Here is a 21,533-nt window from a genome sequence, read left to right on the forward strand (position 1 = left end):
GTGAGCAGTTACATATGTTCTGCTAGTACGTGTACTGGTTGATTTTCACTTAAGTCTTTATATGACATATATTTAAGTATATGATAGGTAAGGGGAAGCTTGTACTTTAACTTTTTCTCCATATGTTCTCTACTTGTTGGAAACACTCTTATACTGAATTCTTGTATGTACTTTAGGTCTTTTCAGAATTTCCTGTTCTCTTCCACCATGTATCTGCCTGTGACAGGTCCACAGTATTTTAAGTATTGTATCTATTGTAGTTTTTCTATCTGCTAAGACTAATTCCTGGTGATAACTTTTCTTTTTCAAGTTTTCCAAGGCTATTCTCAAATGAGTATTTCTCAATGAACTTAGAATCTTTTTGTCAAGTTCTGCAGAATAGTGTTGGGAATTTTGTGAGCTCATACACCTTACAGGTTGATGAGATAGAATTAATATCTTTATGAGGTTGCTCTTCTCTGCATTTATTCGTATATATTACACACACACACACGCATGTGTGTGTGTGTGTGTGTGTGTGTGTGTGTGTGTGTGTGTACATCTTTTTTTTTTTCCTCCCCAGGCTTCTCAGTAAAATTTCCTTCATGTAGGTTTTTCACATGTCTTGTTGAGTTTATTTCCAGATTTTTTTTTGGTTGTTGTTGCTATTGAGTGTCCTTCCCCCTTCTATTATATATATTTTTCACCTGTTAAGAGTTGGTGTAGGGAAAAGCAGCTGAGCAATTTAAGTTTATTTATTTATATATTTGTAAGTAATCTTTACATCCAATGTGTACTCAGACTCAAGACCCTGAGATCGAGAATTGCACTCTCCTCAGACTGAGCCAGCCAGGTGCCGCTCCATTGCAGATCCTATCCATACATTTTTCGATTTGGTTAAAGTTTTACCAGTCCTTGCTAGTACTAATTTCTGAATAGCTGATATAGAGAATGTTGGTAGTCTATGGGAATGCAAGCTGGTGCAGCCACTCTGGAAAACAGTATGGAGGTTCCTCAAAAACTAAAAATAGAACCACCCTGTGACCCAGCAATTGCACTACGAGGCATTTATCCAAGGGATATAGGTGTGCTGTTTCAAAGGGACACCTTCACCCCCATGTTTATAGCAGCACCATCAACAGTAGCCAAAGTATGGAAAGAGCCCAAATGTCCATCGATGGATGAGTGGATAAAGAAGATGTGGTATGTATATACAATGGAGTATTACTCGGCAATCAAAAAGAATGAAATCTTGCCATTTGCAACTACGTGGATGGAACTGGAGGGTGTATTATGCTAAGTGAAATTAGAGAAAGACAAAAATCATATGACTTTACTCACATGAGGACTTTAAGGGACACAACAGATGAACATAAGGGAAGGGAAACCAAAATAATATAAAAACAGGGAGGGGGACAAAACAGAAGAGACTCATAAATATGGAGAACAAACTGAGGGTTACTGGAGGGGTTGTGGGAGGGGAGATGGGCTAAATGGGGAAGGGGCACTAAGGAATCTACTCCTGAAATCATTGTTGCACTATATGCTAACTAATTTGGATGTAAATTAAAAAAAAAAAATGTTGGTAGTCTAATTGAAAATACATCCAAAGTTAACAGGTCACTTGTGTACTAAAAAGTCACGAGTACTATTGGTTTATTGCAAGGATGACTGCTTAGATATGTGGCCGGTGATAGACCAGAAAATACTAACAGCTAATGATTTCTACAGCACGTATGTACATCTCTGAGACCCGAGCTCAGTCAAGCCAGTACAGACTTCAGACCTTCAGACTTCTAACAAAAATCCCAGGGGGAAACACGTCTTAACAACAGAGCATAAAATGATTAGGAAGATAATATGTAAAAATATATTATTTGTAGGGGCGCCTGGGTGGCGCAGTCGGTTAAGCGTCCGACTTCAGCCAGGTCACGATCTCGCGGTCCCTGAGTTCGAGCCCCGCGTCAGGCTCTGGGCTGATGGCTCGGAGCCTGGAGCCTGTTTCCAATTCTGTGTCTCCCTCTCTCTCTGCCCCTCCCCCGTTCATGCTCTGTCTCTCTCTGTCCCAAAAAAATAAATTTAAAAAAGTGGAAAAAAAAAATTAAAAAAAAAAATATATATTATTTGTAATTTGTTAGAAACCTTATTACAAGGAACTTACCTGACTTTTAAAAAATATTAAAACATTTTTTTCATTGTGGTAAAAAGGTAATGTAAAATTTAACATCTTAAACATTGTTTTTTTTTTTAATTTTTTTTTTCAACGTTTATTTATTTTTGGGACAGAGAGAGACAGAGCATGAACGGGGGAGGGGCAGAGAGAGAGGGAGACACAGAATCGGAAGCAGGCTCCAGGCTCTGAGCCATTAGCCCAGAGCCTGACGCAGGGCTCAAACTCACGGACCGCGAGATCGTGACCTGGCTGAAGTCGGACGCTTAACCGACTGCGCCACCCAGGCGCCCCTTAAACATTGTTTTTCTACAGCTTTATTGAGGTATCGTTTGTATACCATAAGATTTACTCAATTTAAGTGTACAGTTCAATGAATTTTAGTAAATTTATGGAGTTATGCAGCTTTCATCACAGTCTAATTTTAGAACATTTGTTATATCCCCAAAAGAAACTTCTTGCCCATTTGTGGTCATTCCCTGTTCCTATTCCCAGTCCAGACAGCCACCAGTCTGCTTCCTGTCTGTGTAGACTTTCCTTTTCCAGAAATTTCTCAGAACTCCTTTAGCCTCAGTTTCTTTGTCCAAAAAATGGGTTTCCCGATGATCCTTACTTCATTTTATCATTGTGTGGATTAAGTGAGATAATCCAGTATCGGTCCAATGTCTGGTATTCAGTAAGCACTCAGTGAGTATTAGCTATCATTATTTTACCTAGCTATCTGCAATCCTTAGGGATTAAACCTGCCATGTTTTCTTAGAGAGATCTAAAATATTAAATCAGATTTACTCAACTGCCTTTTTTTCTTTTAACTGAACTTTAAACTACTTTTATTTATTTTTAAAATTTACATCCAAGTTAGTTAGCATATGATTTCAGGAGCAGATTCTTTTTTTTTTTTTTTTTCAACGTTTATTTATTTTTGGGACAGAGAGAGACAGAGCATGAACAGGCAAGGGGCAGAGAGAGAGGGAGACACAGAATCGGAAACAGGCTCCAGGCTCGGAGCCATCAGCCCAGAGCCTGACGCGGGGCTCGAACTCACGGACTACGAGATCGCGACCTGGCTGAAGTCGGATGCTTAACCGACTGCGCCACCCAGGTGCCCCAGGAGCAGATTCTTTAATGCCTCTTACCCATTTAGCCCATCCCCCCTCCCACAACCCCTCCAGCAACCCTCTGTTTGTTCTCCATATTTAAGAGTCTTATGTTTTTGTCCTCCTTCCTGTTTTTATATTATTTTTGCTTCCCTTCCCTTATGTTCATCTGTTTTGTATCATAAAGTCCTCATATGAGTGAAGTCATATGATATTTGCCTTTCTCTGACTAATTTCATTTAGCGTAATACTCTCTAGTCCATCCATGTAGTTGCGAATGGCAAGATTTCATTCTTTTTGATTGTCAAGTAATACTCCATTGTATATATATACACCACATCTTCTTTATCCATTGATGGACATTTGGCTCTTTCCATACTTTGGCTATTGTTGATAGTGCTGCTATAAACATGGGGGTGCATGTGTCCTTTCAAAACAGCACACCTGTATCCCTTGGATAAATACCTAGTGCAATTGCTGGGCCATAGGGTAGTTCTATTTTTAATTTTTTGAGGAACTTCCATACTATGTTCCAGGGTGGCTGCACCAGTTTGCATTCCCATCAACAGTGCAAAAGAGATCCTCTTTCTCTGCATCCTCGCCAACATCTGTTGTTGCCTGAGTTGTTAATGTTAGCCATTTTGATACGCGTGAGGTGGTATCTCATTGTGGTTTTGATTTGTATTTCCCTGATGATGAGTGATGTTGAGCATCTTTTCATGTGTCAGTTGGCCATCTGGATGTCTTCTTTAGAGAAGTGTCTATTCATGTGTTTTGCCCATTTCTTCACTGAATTATTTGTTACTTAGATGTTGAGTTTGATAAGTTCTTTACAGATTTTGGATACTAACCCTTTAGTTCATATGTTGTTTGCAAATATATTTTCCCATTCCGTCAGGTGCCTTTTACTTTTGCTGATTGTTTCCTTTGCTGTGCAGAAGCTTTTTATTTTGATGAGTCCCACATCTTAAGCATTTTTTGTGTGTGCATCGTAACCATTTTTAAGTGTATAGCGTTGTTAAGTACGTTTACGTTATCATGCAACCAGAACTCTTTTCATTTTGTAAAACTGACACCTTGCACCCATTAAACAACAAATCCCCATTTCTGCTTCCCACACCCTGGTAACTACTGTTCCACTTTCTGTCTCTGTGAATTTGACTACTTTACTACTTGACATAAGTGGACTTACATAGTATTAATCTTTTTATAACTGGCTTATTTCACTTGGCAAAATATCCTCAAGGTTCCTCTGTGTTTTAGTATGTTTCAGAATTTCCTTTTTTCAGGCTGAGTAATGTTTCATTGTATGTACATACCACATTTTGTTTATTCATTTATCCATTGATGGACACATGGATTGCCTCCACCTTTAGCCTATTGTGAATAATGCCACCGTGGGTGTGAATGGGTTGTATGTGTAATGCTCATGTACAAATATCTGTTTGAGCCCCTGCCTTCAATTCTTTGAGTATATATCCAGAAATGGAATTGCTGGTTCATATGGTAATTCTATTTGTAATTTTTAGAGGAACCTCCATACTGTTTTCCACGGCAGCTGCACCTTTATATTTCCACCAACAGTGTACAAGGGTTCCGGTTTCTCCACATCCTTGCCAGAATGCATTATTTTCCATCTTTTTTATAGTAGTCATCTTGAGGAATGTGAGATGGTATCTCATTGTAGTTTTGATTTTGCATTTCCCTAATGATCAGTGTTGTTTAGTATCTTTTCATGTATTGTGTATCTGCTTTGGAGAAATGTCTATTCAGGTCCTTTGCCCATTTTTGAACAGAGTTTCTGTTGTTATGTTGTAGTTCTTTATATGTTCTGGGTATTAACTCCTTATCAGATACATGACTTGCCAATATTTTCTCCTATTCCATGGGTTGCCTTTTCACTGTTGATTGTGTCCTTTGATAGTCAGAAGTTTTACATTTTGATGTAGTCCTGTTTATCTGTTTTTTCTTTTGTTTCCTGTGCTTTTGGAGTTCTACTCAAGAAATCATTGCCAGATCCAATGTCACAAAGATGTCTTTCCTTTGTTTCTTCTCCTTTGTTCCTTCTAAGAGTTTTATAGCTTCAGCTCTTAAATTTAGGTCTTCGATCCATTTTGAGTTTATTTTTGTAAATGGTATAAGGTAAGGGTCCAACTTCATTCTTTTGCATGTGGATTATAGTTTTCCCAGCACCGTTTGCTCAAAAGGCTGTCCCCCATTGAATGGTCTTGGCACCCTTGTCAAAAATCATGTGACCCCATGTATTAGTTTACTATGGCTGCCATAATAAAGTACCACAGACTGTGGCTTAAATAACAGAAATTTAGTTTCTCACAGTTCTAGATGCTGGAAGTCTGAGATCAAGGTGTTGATAGGGTTGATTTCTTCTGAGGCCTCTCTCTTGAGCTTGTGGATGGCCACTTTCTCGCTGTATCTTCACATAGTTGTCCTTCTGTGCATGTCTGTGTCCTAATCTCTTCCTATAAGGACAACAGTCCTATTGGACTAGTGCCCATTTGTATAATTTCAGTTTACTTTACCTCTTTTAAGGCTTTATCTCTAAATACAGTTACATTCTGAGATAATGAGGGGGGTAGGACTTCAACATATCAATTGGGGGCAGTACAGTTCAGCTCATAACATCATATATGCAAGGGTTTATTTCTGGGTTCTTTCCTCTCTTTCATTGGTGTATATGTCTCTTTATGCCAGTATCACATTGTTTCAATTATTGTAGCTTTGTAATAAGTTTTGAAATTAGCAGTTGTGAGGGGCCCCCCTGGGGTGACTCTCAGTTGGTTGATTGTCCGACTTTGGCTCAGGTTCTGATGTCATGGTTTATGAGTTCAAGCCCCGCCTCTGGCTCTCTGCTGTCAGCCTGGAAGCCCACTTCAGATCTTCTGTCCCCCTTTCTCTTTGCCCCTCCCCCACTGGTGCGCCCGCACACACAATGTAATAAAACATTAAAAAAATTTTTTTTTAAATTAATTGTGAAATCTTTAGCTTTGTTCTTCTTTTTCAAGATTGTTTTGGCTCTTTGGAGTCCCTTGAGATTCCATATGAATTTTAGAATGGATTTTTCTCTTTCTGCAAAAAATACCATTGGGATTCTGATAAGGATTTCACTGAATCCCTAAAGATCAAAAATCCAAAAAAGTAGATCATTTTGGGGGAGGTTTGCCACCTTAGTATTAAATTTTGTTAATACATGAATATGGATATCTATCCATTTATTTATGTCTTTAAAGTTTTTGGCAAAATTTTGTAGTCTTTTGCATTCTTGGTTAAGTTTACTTCTGTGTAATTCTTTTTGATGCTATCGTAAATGGAATTTTTTTTTTAAATTTCTCATTTTCTAATTGTCCATTGTGATTATATACAAACAAATGAATTTTGTGTACTGATTTTTTTATTCTGCAATTTTGCTGAATTTATTTCTAACAGGCTTTTTATGAACTCTTTAGGGCTTTCTATATATAAAATCATGTCTGTATACAGAGATAATTTTTGCTTCCTCCTTTTTAATTTAGATGCCTCTTATTTCTTTTTCTTGCCTGATTGCTCTGGCAATCCAGTATGATGTTAAATAGAAGTTGTACAAGTGGGAAGCCTGTCTTATTCCTAGTCATAGAGGAAGAGCTTTCAGGCTTTTACCAGTTTGATATGATGTTAGTTAAGAGTTTTTCACATATGGCCTTTATTATGTTGAAATAGAGGAACTTAACTGACTTTTGTAGAAGGTGACACTGTTCTTAGGAAATTTGTCCAAAAGGTGAAATATCTCGCTACTCTGTTTCAAAGAAGTTAAAAACAACTTTTCCTATCTGAATAACAAAAAGTTGAAATAAAAATTTTACTTACAATTTCAAAGTGTAGGAGATTGTATCTTTCTCCCAAAGCAGGGATAATTGTTTGTTTGTTTGTTTGTTTGTTTTTTCTTGTTTTATTTTAGAGAGAGAGCACATGAGCATGTGCCAGTAGGAGGGTGCAGAGAGAAAGAGAATCTCACTCAGGCCCCACAGCCAGTGTGGAGCCAAATGTGCTACTTGATCCCATGACCCTGGGATCATGACCTGAGCCAAAATAAAGTCAGACGCTCGACTGACTAAGCCACCCTGGTGCCCCAATTGCTATGTTTATATATACTAAAGAGGTCAACTACTGTGTATAAATTGAATTTTTTCCTTTTTTTGAAATATATTAGTCTCTTATGTAGAAAACAAAAAGTGGAGTCACATCTTTGTTAAAATAATTTTAGCTTTTATAATTGCCCACGTATGTACATTTACTGTGATCTTTATTTCTTCATGTGGCTTCAGGTTACTTTCAAGTGTCCTTTTGTTTTAGCAGTTCTTGCCGGGTAGATCCGGTGGTAGTGAATTTGTTCAGCTTTTGTTTATCTGGGAATGTCCTAATGTCTCCTCAGTTTTGAAGGACAGTTTTGCTGGATATAGGATTTTTGTTTGCAGGGTTTTTTTCTTTTTCTTTTTCTTTTTTTAAAGTAGGGCTCCATGTCCAGTGTGGAGCCCAGTGCAGGGCTTGAACTTAGATCAAGACCTGAGCTGAGGTCGAGTTGGATGCTTAACTGACTGAGCCACTCAGGCGTCTTAGCAGGCGTTTTTCTTTCAGTTCTTTGAATGTATGGATCTACTGCCTCTGGTCTCCAGAGTTCCTGGCGAGAGATCTGAGAATCTCTTTGAGGATCCCCTGTATGTGATGAGTCGCTTCTCTCTCGCTGCTTTCCAGATTCTCCGTGTCTTTGGCTTTTGACAGTTGACTACAGCGTCTTGTGTGGGTCTTTTGAGTTCATCCTACTTTTTTTTTAAGTTTCATGTCTTTCACCTAAGGAGTTTTAGGCCATTATTTCTTCAAATGTTTTCTCTGTCCCTTTCTTTCTTCTTTTTCTGGGATTTGTACAGTGCTTTTGTTGGTCTGCTTGAAGATGTCTTCACAGGTCCCTTAGACTGTGTTCACTTTTATTCAGTATTTTTTCTTTCTGTTCCTTAGACTTGGTAATTTCAGTTGTCCTATTGTCAAGTCCACTGATTCTTTTGTCTGCCTGTGCAAATCTGCTTTTCAGTCTAGTGGTGAATTTTTCAGTGTATAGTACTTTTCAGCTTCAGTTTTTTTTTTTTTTTTTTTGGTTTCTTTTTACATTTTCTCCTTGTTGATGTTTGCGTCTTTCCTTACATTGTTTTCTTGGCCTTCTCTACATCTTCCTTTAGTTCTTTGAGCATCTTCTTTTTAAAATTTATTTCTATTTTTATTAATGTTTATTTTTGAGAGAGTAAACTGGAGAGGGACAGAGAGAGAGAGAGAGAGAGAGAGGGAGAGAGGGAGAGAGGGAGACAGAGGATCTGAAGCAGGCTGTGTGCTTTCAGCACAGAGCTCAGTGTGGGGCCCAAACTCACAAAGCATGAAATCATGATCTGAGCTGAAGTCGAATGCTTAACCAGCTGAGCCACCCAGGTGCCCCAGTTCTTTGAGCATCTTTAAGATAGTTGTTTTAAAGTATTTGTCTAGTACATCTACCACCAAGTCTTCTTCAGGAGCAATTTTTTTTTTGTTTTTTAAGTTAATGTATTTTGAGAAAGTGCAAGCAGGGGAGGGGCAGAGAAAGAGGGAGAATCTCAAGCAGGCTCCGTGCTGTCAGTACAGAGCCCCGATGGGGGGCTCAAACTCATGAAGCAGTGAGATCATGACTTGAGTTGAAATCAAGAATTGGACACTCAACCAACTGAGCCATCCGGGTGCCCCTTCAGGGACAATTTCTGTTTTTTTGTTTTGTTTTTCCATTTGAGTGGGCCACACTTTCCTGTTTTTTTGTATGCCTTGTGCTTTTTTGTTGAAAACTGGACATTTGAATCTAATGATGCGGTGACTCTGGAAATCAGAATCTCTCCCTTCCTCGGGGTTTGCTGGGCTTTTTGTTTTTTGTTTTTTGTTGTAGCCTGTGTGTCAAGAATTAGCTGAGGTTTAGGGGTGCCTGGGTGGCTCAGTCACTTAAGCATTCACCTTCAGCTCATGACCTCATGACCTCATGGTTCATGAGTTCAGGTTCTGCGTTAGGCTCTGTGCTGACAGCTCAGATCCTGGAGCCTGCTTCAGATTCTGTGTCTCCCTCTCTGTCTGCAAACCTCCTCCCACCCCCTCCACCCTGGTTTGCGTGCGTGCGCGCGCGCTCTCTCTCTCTCTCTCTCTCAAAAATAAATATCAAAAAGAAAAAAAGAAAAAGAATTAGCTGAGGTTTCTGAACTTAAGGTCTTCTCAAGTCTTCTAAGCCTGTGCCTTTCCCTGGATGTGCATGGTGACTTTCTCATTTCCCCTGTGTATATGGTTGCTTTTGAATGTCAGTCTGGCTCCCACATGTCAGTCTGGCTCACAGAAGGGAAAAAAGACAAATGGAGGGGTGAGTGGAAGGAGAAGTACTGTTGCTTTATTTATTAAAAATGTTTGTTTATTTTGAGAGAGAGTGTGAGCAGGGGAGGGGCAGAGGGAGAGAGAGAATCCCAAGCAGGCTCTGCACTGCTAGCATAGAGCCGACATGGGGCTCAGACTCACAGACCGTGAGATCACGACCTGAGCCAAAATCAAGAGTTGGGCACTCAACTGACTGAGCCACCCAGGTCCCCCAGCACTGGAGCTTTAAATCCCCTTTGAAGTCACTTCCACCTGAGGGGAGGTGCAGCAGTGGAGGGAGGTGTTTGTCCACCTTCCCCTTTGCTCCTCTGAGATGGGAAGCAGCAGTCCGTGATCAGAGCACAGATCCCCCGTATCTGGAGGACAGAGTCCTTGCTGCCTACTCTGGCTCCCACAGACTGTGCAGGCTGCTCCAGAAACACGTGCAGGGCTGGGGGCTGGGCAGCTGCTACTGTGCCAAGAGCTAAAATTCACCAAAATTTACCACCTAAGCCTTCCTCTGTGAGCTACAAGCCTTCAGTAGACTCCAGAGCTCCAAAATAGTCACCTCAGACAGATTCCACCAGTGCCATTGTTGTCTTGGTGGGCACAGGTTTCTGCTGCTTCCTGCTCTTCCACTTCCCAGAATATTCCTCATAAATTTTTTAAAAAGGTTTTACTTGGACAGTTTGCAAACTAGTGAGAGAATCTTAACCCCCAGGACTGCCACCATTGTGTGCACGTGCCACGCCCTGGGAGCAGCACTCCTCCTGGTCTCCAAAACCTCTTCTGCGGCACATTCTTTCAGGTGTGGGGCAGGCGGCCTGCACAGAGCAGTGAGCTGGAGAGCACCGGCCCAGGACCCAAGGCTCTTCCCAGGCCCTGGGAGGACAGAGACTAGGATAGCTACTTCCTCTAGCCGGGACTTGATTTTTTTTATCCAGAAAGTGTGAGAATTGGACTGGATTCGTGTTTCTTCAGCAAACAAACTTTTGTGTATAATCCAGACCAAAAAACCTCCCAAGTTCAGCAGTACATGAAGTGAAAATAAGGGTTTAAATTAGGAGGGGAGGGTGGGTGAGGGGTACTGAGGAGGGCACCTTTTGGGATGAGCACTGGATGTTGTATGGAAATGAATTTGACAATAAGTTCCATGTTAAAAAATTTTTTTTAAATAACTAAATTATTACAGCAATTTTTTAACACTGGTCTAGTGAATTACAGAAAATGTGTCAAAGCAGAGAGACATGCAAAGCAGAGTCAGCATAAGTGAAGTTAAGCTTTTACCATGACTCTGTGATTTGTAGTTCAAATGGAGGGTGGATATAAGTTGGGAAGCTATGGGCAACCCTCTTTGTGCGATCTGGCCCCAGTTTCCTCACCTGAAAAGCAGGGGCTGGAAGAGTCGTCCTCTAAGAAGACCTTCCAGTTGTAACTCCAAAATTCTCAGTTCTGTGACTACAGGGCATAAAGCTGGCAGGCGTGGTGAGGGGCTCATGAGGGTGGTGGGAGTGCTGCGGCTTCAGAGCTTCCTTTCTGACTCCTGTTCTGCTTGGCTCCTCCATGTGTAGGCGACAGAGAACATGGCAGGTGGGACACGGAGGGCCGCGTTTCTTGGCTGGATTAAAAGTGCCAGTGGAGTTGTGTGGCTTGGAGGGAGGGTTGCTTCCATTGTCTCCCAAAGATGGTGTTAGGAAGTACAAAGACAAATCTTCTCTATTTTAACCTTTTTATATGTGCTTTATCGAGTATTTTAAAAAATGTGTAGCTAGCACATCAGATTTGTTGTTTCTTTTTTTTTTCTTTTTTTTTTTTTTCTGAAATTTATTGACAAATTGGTTTCCATACAACACCCAGTGCTCATCCCAAAAGGTGCCCTCCTCAATACCCATCACCCACCCTCTCCTCCCTCCCACCCCCCATCAACCCTCAGTTTGTTCTCAGTTTTTAACAGTCTCTTATGCTTTGGCTCTCTCCCATTCTAACCTCTTTTTTTTTTTTTTCCTTCCCCTCCCCCATGGGTTCCTGTTAAGTTTCTCAGGATCCACATAAGAGTGAAACCATATGGTATCTGTCTTTCTCTGTATGGCTTATTTCACTTAGCATCACACTCTCCAGTTCCATCCACGTTGCTACAAAAGGCCATATTTCATTTTTTCTCATTGCCACGTAGTACTCCATTGTGTATATAAACCACAATTTCTTTATCCATTCATCAGTTGATGGACATTTAGGCTCTTTCCATAATTTGGCTATTGTTGAGAGTGCTGCTATGAACATTGGGGTACAAGTGGTCCTATGCATCAGTGCTCCTGTATCCCTTGGATAAATTCCTAGCAGTGCTATTGCTGGGTCATAGGGTAGGTCTATTTTTAATTTTCTGAGGAACCTCCACACTGCTTTCCAGAGCGGCTGCACCAATTTGCATTCCCACCAACAGTGCAAGAGGGTTCCCGTTTCTCCACATCCTCTCCAGCATCTATAGTCTCCTGATTTGTTCATTTTGGCCACTCTGACTGGCGTGAGGTGATACCTGAGTGTGGTTTTGATTTGTATTTCCCTGATAAGGAGCGACGCTGAACATCTTTTCATGTGCCTGTTGGCCATCCGGATGTCTTCTTTAGAGAAGTGTCTATTCATGTTTTCTGCCCATTTCTTCACTGGGTTATTTGTTTTTTGGGTGTGGAGTTTGGTGAGCTCTTTATAGATTTTGGATACTAGCCCTTTGTCCGATAGGTCATTTGCGAATATCTTTTCCCATTCCGTTGGTTGCCTTTTAGTTTTGTTGGTTGTTTCCTTTGCTGTGCAGAAGCTTTTTATCTTCATAAGGTCCCAGTAATTCACTTTTGCTTTTAATTCCCTTGCCTTTGGGGATGTGTCGAGTAAGAGATTGCTACGGCTGAGTAGATTTGTTGTTTCAAAGAGGTGCCTGCTTAAGATGTGGCTCCCGCTTTGAAAAATGGCGTCAGCCTGAAGGGAAAGGTTAAGTCCCCATGGTATTTGATGACAGCAGAGGTTCTGATGGGGAGGGGGTGGTGACTAGATTCCAGACGCCCTGGCCTGAGGGACCGGTCACACGTTACCAGCATGGCCGTGAGCCTTCGCCTTGCTCTGCGCCCTCTGGAGGCTGCTCCACAAGGGAGCTTACATTCCTGCTCCGAGAGGACGACGGGGCCCGGGGGAGAGCTGCTGAGTGGGACGGGCCCCAGCTCTCCCTTCTGAGGCAGGGGCCTTGGAGCCCAGCTCCACAGGGTGGTGTCTTGGAGGGTTTCTTCTAGCAGGTGGTGCTGGCTAGCTGTCCCCTGGGGTGGGGGGGGGCTGGTTCACCCAGCTGGGGGGCGAGGGCGTGCACAGTGCCTCCGGCCCAGCCCTTTTTTGTGTTGGGCACTTGCTTCTTGGAGAGTATGTTGTCTACTCTTCTCTTTGAGCACAGGTTTTGTCTGCTTTGTTTTGTTTCCCCAAAATGGGAAAAGTTTTGTTTTTTATAAAGAGTAAAAGTATTCAATATAAAAAATAGAGTATTAAATACATATCCCTATGTATATAGAGAATAGGATAAATTACTTAGACCCAGTGGTAATCACGTAACATTTTGGTGTATAACCTTCTAGAATCTTTTGTCTTTGTGTATATACCTAGTTGGCTCTCAGTATCTATGTAATTTTACATAAATGAAATCATACTGCTCATCTGTTACTTTTTTTTTCCCCCAACGATAAATATGTCATAAACATCTAAACATAATAGAGACTCTTGTCTTCAGCCTTTGTGGCTGTAGAGTATTCTCTTTTGTGGGTAGGTTTGACATAATTTATTTAAACAGTCCTCTTTAATGGAAATTTTGGTGGCATCCAGTGTTTGGCCCTGTTAATAATACTGTGATAAATACCCTGTGTGTTCATCCAAGCATTTGCTTTACTGGGTATCTTTTACTGTAGGTTTTAGATACAGAACTGTGGGTCAGCATTAAGTACTTTAACGTTTTTTTCCTAGTATTTATTTTTTTTGAGAGCAGCGGGGAGGGGCAGAGAGAGGCTAGGGGTGGCGGGGCACAGAGGATCTGAAGCAGGCTCCGAGCTGACAGCAGACAGCCTGATGTGGGGCTGGAACTCACAAACCCTGGGATCATGACCCGAGTTGAAGTCAGATGCTTAACTGAGCCACCCAGACACATCGTACATTAACATTTTTAATGTATGTTTTAAAATTGCCTTCCAGAAAGGTGGGACTGAGCCAGCCAGCCAGCCCTGGCTGGTGGGATGGGTGTTGAACAACTACAGGTATAGCTGTGGGCTTTCTTTGCATCCCTTGGAGTGTGCAGTCTCCTAGCTCAGATGTATGTTTCTTGGGCATCTGTGGGCAGACAGACCTGCCTGTACTCTACCCCAAATGATGGCAGGCCTGCTTCTCCCATCTGCCCCCCAGAATGCGGTCCGTGTCCCACGGGACTTTGAGGGCTGCAGTGTCCTCCGCAAGTACCTAGGCCAGCTCCACTACCTGCAGAGTCGGGTCCCCATGGGCTCGGGCCAAGAGGCCGCTGTTCCTGTCACCTGGTAAGAGCTGGCAGGCAGGGCTGGGGGGAGCCTGGAGGGTGCCTGGGCAGCCCAGGGTGTTTGGATGGTGGGGGTGTCCCTTCCCTTTACTCTCCTCCCCGCCCCCTTCCTTGCTGCCGAGGATGGGGAGTGGCTTGGTGTGGTCTCCCCAGGCCTCCCTCTGACCTGCAGTGGGGTAGCTGGTCCCATCACCTGGCCTCAAGGTCCCGGCCAGCTCCTTCCCTTAAGATGATGGGGGTGGCCTGTCTGCAGGACCGAGATCTTCTCTGGCAAGTCTGTGGCCCATGAGGACATCAAGTATGAGCAGGCCTGCATTCTCTACAACCTCGGTGAGCTGCCTAACCCCTTCTCCATGTCCCTACCTCCCAGGCCCGCCAACCCAGGATCTCAGCTCAGCAGAGAGTCACAAAGGCAGTGTGCTCATGGACAGAAGGTCCCCGGATTCTGACCCCTTCACTGCCTCCCCCATAGCTCTGCCAGCACCTCTTTTCTGGGCCGCGGGCAGCCACCTGCTGGGGAGAAGCTCCATTGGGCTGGCTGCCACATGGTGTTGCTGCTGTGTGCTCTGGCCAGGAGTAGCGACCTGTCTTCATAGACTGGACAGCACTGCCTTGGCTTCTGGTTGGTCTCAGCTAGCCCTGATGACTTGGCCTTAGTGTGGCTCAGGGGAGGCGCCTGGGGAGCCCCAGAGTCCTGTGTAGGCACCCCTGGGGCTTCAAGACTGGACCTGTAGGCTAGGGGCTATGGATGGGAGCTCCTCCTTCCAATACCCACACCTCTGCCTGGTGTAGAGCAGCAGACTGAGGGGCTAGGCTGGACTTCTGAGTGTGTCCTTGGGCCAGCAGCCCCAGTTTTCAGATCCCTGTTTTCCTGACTGTGAGTGACAACACTGCCCCCTCTGCCTTACACTTGACAAAGGTGTGGGCAGCCTGGGAAGCAGCCCCAGGCCAGCCCTGACACCATGTTCTCTGACTCCCCAGGGGCACTGCACTCCATGTTGGGGGCCATGGACAAGCGGGTGTCTGAGGAGGTGAGGAGGGGAGGGGCAGTGGGTGGGACAGAGGACATAACCCAGGAGGGGTGCTGAGTGTCCTTCACCTCCAGAGTTTGCGTCCTGTCCTGTGGGAGTGGACACGGGCAGCTATCTGGCTCTGACTCTGGCCATCCTCCGCCTCTTCCCCTCCCAGGGCATGAAGGTCTCCTGCACTCACTTCCAGTGCGCGGCAGGCGCCTTTGCCTACCTGCGTGAGCACTTCCCTCATGCCTACAGCGTTGACATGAGCCGCCAGATCCTCACTCTCAATGTCAATCTCATGCTGGTGAGGAGGTGCCCTTGTTGGGGCCCGGTTGAATCCGGGGATGAGGACGGCTGGTGCCGGCTCCTAGACCAGGCCCTGTGCAGATGGCAGTGGGGCCTTGGCTTTGAGCTTTTGAGCCCCGGTGGATCAGAGCAGGGCAGCGCTTCTTGGAGTAGGGGAGGTTGGAGGAGCGAGGACAGGGGAGGGGAATCCCTCTGTGGTCCCCCTGATGGGAAGGGTAAGATCTCCGGGTAAACAAGCGAACGCACCTGCATTTGTTGGTCCAGGGCCAGGCTCAGGAGTGCCTTCTGGAGAAGTCAATGTTGGACAACAGGAAGAGCTTTCTGGTGGCCCGCATCAGTGCACAGGTAGGGACGGGGGTGGGTGGTGGCCCTCAAGGGACTGAGAGCAGGCCTTTAGTTCACTCCTGACCCCCACTCACGGCCCCATCCTGGCTCCCAGGTGGTGGATTACTACAAGGAGGCATGCCGGGCCTTGGAGAACCCTGACACCGCCTCGCTGCTGGGCCGGATCCAGAAGGACTGGAAGAAGCTCGTACAGATGAAGATCTACTACTTTGCAGCTGTGGCTCATGTGCGAGCACTGTGACCACTGGGGGGTGGGGATGGGCCGGGGGTGGGGCTGCCACAGCTGGGAAGTAAGTGGTGGCGTCTCTTCTCTCTCGCCAGCTGCACATGGGGAAGCAGGCTGAGGAGCAGCAGAAGTTCGGGGAGCGGGTGAGTGAGCCACGGCAGGGGGTTAGGACTAAGTGCAGCCTAGGGGGTGCTAGAGGGGAAACTTCCCTTACGGAGTAGGAGAGGTTGTCCTGGCCGTCCCTCACGCCCACATCCTTGGCCACCGCTGGCTGTAGGCCTGGTGTTTCTTTTATGTTGTCCCATCTGTTTTCACCCTGATCCCAAGAGGCCTGAGGAGGTGGGGCAGGGGGTGACACTAAGCTGTTGGCTTGGCTGGTGCCTGGCTGCTTCCTCAGCTTCTGGTCTTCTAATGGGTCACCCGATGGCCAGGCAGGGCTTAATGGGGTGGCAGGAGGAGGGAAGGATGGACCGGGCTCTGCCTGCTGCCCCGTACAGGTCGCATACTTCCAGAGTGCCCTGGACAAGCTTAATGAAGCCATCAAGTTAGCCAAGGTAAAGCTGAGGAAGAGCATGGCTGCCCCTCAGAGCCCTGAGGGTACATGGTGGGGCTGAGGGTTGTCCTGACGCCGGCTTGACTTGGTGCTGAGTGTCCTCCCCACTCCCCGCCCCCCCACCTTCCCTGTCCTACAGGGCCAGCCTGACACTGTGCAAGATGCACTTCGCTTCACTATGGATGTCATTGGGGGAAAGTGAGTCTGTGGGGCTGGTGGTGGCCCTGGTTCCTATTTGTTGGGAAGGGTCTTGGCCCTTTGCCTGCATCATGTACCTGAGAATAGTGGGCCCCCTGGGAGGCTAGGTCCTGGATCCCTGCTGATTGCTGGACTCCCCACTTCCCCTTCTGACCCCAGGTACAATTCTGCCAAAAAGGACAATGACTTCATCTACCACGAGGCTGTCCCAGTACTGGACACCCTGCAGCCCGTGAAAGGTCTGGAGCTGAGCCGAGGCTGAGGCTTGGGGTAGGGGGTGAAGACGGGAGGACAGAACAGAGGCAGACTCCGCTCGTGTGGACTTGGTCTCCAGTTGTTCCTCTCCCTCCCAGGTGCCCCCTTGGTAAAGCCCTTACCAGTGAACCCCACAGACCCGGCCGTCACAGGCCCTGACATCTTTGCCAAACTGGTACCCATGGCTGCCCACGAAGCGTCGTCACTGTACAGGTGGGCGGGAGGGGCCGGCCCCGTTCTTAGCACACGTGGGGTTGGGATGTCTCAGGACATAGGTTTCCAACAACTGCTCTGTCACTTCTGTAGTGAGGAGAAGGCCAAGCTGCTTCGGGAGATGATGGCCAAGATTGAGGACAAGAATGAAGTCCTGGAGTGAGTGTGGGGCTGGACGTGACACAGCAGATGTCTGTGGGGTCCCCAGTGCTGCCTGCAGCAGGGAAAGGAATAACGAATGTCCTCTTGCCCCAGGTTTCCTAGCACTGCTTTTCCTGCCCGTGGTCTCGGGTGCTGGATTTAGAGGGTGAAAGTCACATGTCTTGGGAGGACAGTGTCCCTCTGTCGCATTTTCTTCACCAGTGCCCTGGGTCTGTTCTGTGGGGCCAGGTGAAGACCCCCAGTGGTAGAGTCAGGATGCGAACTTGCCCTTTGCTAGGACCTCAGACCCAGTTTCAGTGGTGGGGCTCGCTCTCGGGAGAGGAGTGAGAAGTTAGGTCAACACCCACCTGGTCCTCTTGCCCTCACAGCCAGTTCATGGATTCGATGCAGTTGGATCCGGAGACCGTGGACAACCTTGATGCGTACAGCCACATCCCGCCCCAGCTTATGGAAAAGTGTGCCGCTCTCAGTGTCCGGCCCGACACCGTCAGGAACCTTGTCCAGTCCATGCAGGGTGAGCAAGTTGGGAGAAACAAGTGGGTGGTGGAGGTCACCTGTAGTGGCCGCCTCCGTGTCCTCTGTTCCCCGAGGACAGAGGTTAGACTTCTGAGCACTAGGCACGAGCGCCCACCTCCATCCCTCCGTGGATCCCTGCACCCTGTGTGCCCTGCTCGGTGAGCACTGGGTCACACACGGGCCCTTGACTGAGTGGGTGGTTCTGTCTCCCTGGGGATGGACACAAACGGGTGCCTAGTGTGCCTACCTCAGGAACTGCGCCCCCCCCCTCCCCCGACACCCCCTAGTGCTGTCAGGTGTGTTCACGGATGTGGAGGCCTCCCTGAAGGACATCAGGGAGCTGCTGGAGGAGGATGAGCTGCTTGAGCAGAAGTTGCAGGAGACCCTGGGCCAGGCTGGGGCCAGCCTGGCGGGAGGGGCCGGCTCCAAGGCAGAGCTGGCCGAGGTGAGGCGAGACTGGGCCAAGTACATGGAGGTCCACGAGAAGGCCTCCTTCACCAACAGCGAGCTGCACCGCGCCATGAATCTGCACGTCGGTAACCTGCGCCTGCTCAGCGGGCCGCTGGACCAGGTCCGGGCTGCCCTGCCCACGCCAGCCCTCACCCCAGGTGAGTCCCTCCCCTCCCCAGGGCAAGGGAGGCAGGGCTGGAGGCTCCAGTCTCACGACCACTGCTGCTCCCAGAGGACAAGGCCGTGCTGCAGAATCTGAAGCGCATCCTGGCCAAGGTGCAGGAGATGCGGGACCAGCGCGTGTCCCTGGAGCAGCAGCTGCGTGAGCTTATCCAGAAGGATGACATCACTGCGTCACTGGTGACCACGGACCACTCGGAGATAAAGGTGGGTGGGTGAGCAGGGAGAGTGTCTCTGGGCTCCGCCTGTAAGCGGCGAGCCCCTGAGTGTCTGTCCTCCGCCTCCTTCCTGCAGAAGCTGTTCGAGGAGCAGCTGAAGAAGTATGACCAGCTGAGGGTGTACCTGGAGCAGAACCTGGCGGCCCAGGACAACGTCCTGCGGGCACTGACAGAGGCCAACGTGCAGTACGCGGCCGTGCGGCGGGTGCTTAGTGACCTGGACCAAAAGTCAGTGTCCGGCCCCCTGCTTTTTCTTGCCCAGCCTCCCGCCCAGAGCGTGGCCTAAGCTGCTCACCTCGTGCTGGCCCTTCTGCCCCCCAGGTGGAAGTCCACACTGCAGACCCTGGTGGCCTCCTGTGAAGCCTATGAGGACCTGATGAAAAAGTCCCAGGAGGGCAAGGACTTCTATGCCGACCTGGAGAGCAAGGTGGCTGCCCTCTTGGAACGGGCCCAGTCCACCTGCCAGGCCCGAGAGGCTGCCCGCCAGCAGCTCCTGGACAGGTGGGTGCGGCCCCACACCCCAGGCTAGGCCAATGGGGGTCTGGCTCCATGACTTCCTCACCTCGTTCTGCAGGGAGCTGAAGAAGAAGCCACCCCCACGGCCCACCGCCCCGAAGCCGCTGCTGCCCCGGAGGGAGGAGGGAGAGGCGGTAGAGACAGGAGACCTGCCTGAAGAGCTGCGCAGCCTGCCTCCAGACATGGTGGCCGGCCCACGGCCACCCGACACCTACTTGGGAGCCGCCGCCCCTCTCCACTTTCCTCCCGGCCCCTTCCCCAGTGTTGCAGGCCCGGGGCCCCACTATCTCTCAGGACCCTTACCTCCTGGTACCTACTCGGGCCACACCCAGGTATTGCCACCCAGGGTCCCCCAGGCCCCAGGACACCCTGCAATGGCCATGGCCCCCGGACCTGCCCTCTACACGGCCCCTGCCTACACACCGGAGCTGGGCCTCGTGCCCCGATCCTCCCCACAGCACGGCGTGGTGAGCGGCCCCTATGCGGGGGTAGGGCCACCCCCACCGGTGGCAGGACTACCCTCAGCCCCACCTCCCCAGTTTTCGGGCCCCGAGTTGGCCATGGGGGTTCGGCCAGCCACCACCACGGTAGATAGCATCCAGGCCCCCATCTCCAGCCACACGGCACCACGGCCAAACCCTAGCCCTGCTCCTCCCCAGCCCTGCTTCCCGGTGTCCCCACCGCAGCCACAACTGCTCCCTGCACCCTACACCTACCCTCTGGGGACCAAGCAACCCCTCACAGCTCCCCCTGCCCAGCACCACTTTCCTCCTGGGATTCCCCCAGGTTTTCCAGCCCCAAGGGTGGGGCCCCAGCCCCAGCCCCAGCCCCAGCCCCAGCCTCATCCCACAGGCATGGCGTTTGGGCCCCAGCCCCCCCAGCAGCCCCTTCCACTCCAGCATCCGAACCTCTTCCCACCCCAGGCTCCAGGGCGGGTACCCCTCCAGCCCTCCCAGCCCCCCCAGCCTCCCTATCCCTTTACCCCTCAGCCTGGTGTCCTGGGACAGCCAACGCCGCCCCTGCACACACAGCTCTACCCGGGCCCCTCTCAGGACCCTCTGCCCCCCCATTCAGGGGCTCTGCCCTTCCCCAGCCCTGGGCCACCTCAGTCTCCCCATCCCACCTTGGCATATGGTCCTGCCCCTTCCTCCCGGCCTCTGGGCCCCCAGGCAGCCCCTCTCTCCATTCGAGGTCCCTCACCTGCTGGCCAGCCCCCGCCCAACCCCCACCTGGCGCCTTCTCCGGCCCCATCACCGGGGCCTGGCCCAGTACCTCCTCAGCCCCCCGCAGCAGAGCCGCCCCCGTGCGCGCGCCGGGGCACGGCGACCGCGGACCTGCTCTCCTCCAGCCCTGAGAGTCAGCACGGGGGCGCACAGCCCCCCGGGGGTGGGCAGCCCCTGCTGCAGCCTACGAAGGTGGACGCGGCTGAGGGCCGTCGGCCACAGGCCCTGCGGCTGATTGAGCGGGACCCCTACGAGCGCCCCGAGAGGCTGCAGCAGTTGCAGCAGGAGCTGGAGGCCTTCAGGGGCCAGCTGGGCGACGCAGGGGCTCTGGACGCCGTGTGGCGAGAGCTGCAGGAAGCCCAGGAACAGGACGCCCGGGGCCGGTCCATCGCCATCGCGCGCTGCTACTCGCTGAAGAACCGGCACCAGGACGTCATGCCCTACGACAGTAACCGTGTGGTGCTGCGCTCGGGCAAGGATGACTACATCAACGCCAGCCGCGTGGAGGGGCTCTCGCCGTACTGCCCGCCCTTGGTGGCCACCCAGGCACCACTGCCCGGCACAGCCGCTGACTTCTGGCTCATGGTGCACGAGCAGAAGGTGTCGGTCATTGTCATGCTGGTGTCTGAGGCTGAGATGGAGAAGGTAAGGGGGGAGGGAGGGGTGCCGGAGAAGGTAAGAGGGGGCGGGGGGTGCCCAAGAAGGACCCTGCAAAGAGCCCTAACTGCCTCATCTGTTTTCTCTCAGCAAAAGGTGGCACGCTATTTCCCCACTGAGAGGGGCCAGCCCATGGTGCACGGTGCCCTGAGCCTGGCGCTGAGCAGCGTCCGCGCCACCGAGACCCACGTGGAGCGCGTGCTGAGCCTGCAGTTCCGCGACCAGAGCCTCAAGCGCTCGCTCGTGCACCTCCACTTCCCCACGTGGCCCGAGTTGTGCGTCTGCTGCCCCGGGGTGGGGAC

The 21,533-nt window shown here is 49.0% G+C and overlaps 1 protein-coding gene across 2 annotated transcripts in view; it reads left to right on the top strand.

Moving 5' to 3' along the window:
• Positions 1-21,533, top strand: part of PTPN23 (protein tyrosine phosphatase non-receptor type 23) — a 36,596-nt gene that overhangs the window by 13,679 nt on the left and 1,384 nt on the right. For both annotated transcript variants that reach the window (XM_043587278.1, XM_043587279.1), the window contains 19 exons: positions 14,071-14,198; positions 14,451-14,527; positions 15,179-15,228; positions 15,386-15,517; positions 15,784-15,864; positions 15,959-16,090; positions 16,186-16,233; positions 16,588-16,644; positions 16,783-16,841; positions 17,001-17,080; positions 17,195-17,309; positions 17,403-17,468; positions 17,840-17,985; positions 18,275-18,595; positions 18,670-18,824; positions 18,912-19,063; positions 19,157-19,336; positions 19,410-21,219; positions 21,322-21,506. In XM_043587278.1, coding sequence (XP_043443213.1) covers positions 14,071-14,198; positions 14,451-14,527; positions 15,179-15,228; positions 15,386-15,517; positions 15,784-15,864; positions 15,959-16,090; positions 16,186-16,233; positions 16,588-16,644; positions 16,783-16,841; positions 17,001-17,080; positions 17,195-17,309; positions 17,403-17,468; positions 17,840-17,985; positions 18,275-18,595; positions 18,670-18,824; positions 18,912-19,063; positions 19,157-19,336; positions 19,410-21,219; positions 21,322-21,506 — 3,974 coding nt within the window. The remainder of the gene's footprint in view (positions 1-14,070; positions 14,199-14,450; positions 14,528-15,178; positions 15,229-15,385; positions 15,518-15,783; positions 15,865-15,958; positions 16,091-16,185; positions 16,234-16,587; positions 16,645-16,782; positions 16,842-17,000; positions 17,081-17,194; positions 17,310-17,402; positions 17,469-17,839; positions 17,986-18,274; positions 18,596-18,669; positions 18,825-18,911; positions 19,064-19,156; positions 19,337-19,409; positions 21,220-21,321; positions 21,507-21,533) is intronic.

This window comes from Prionailurus bengalensis, chromosome A2 (assembly GCF_016509475.1).
Source record: "Prionailurus bengalensis isolate Pbe53 chromosome A2, Fcat_Pben_1.1_paternal_pri, whole genome shotgun sequence".
Classification (NCBI taxonomy): domain Eukaryota; kingdom Metazoa; phylum Chordata; class Mammalia; order Carnivora; family Felidae; genus Prionailurus; species Prionailurus bengalensis.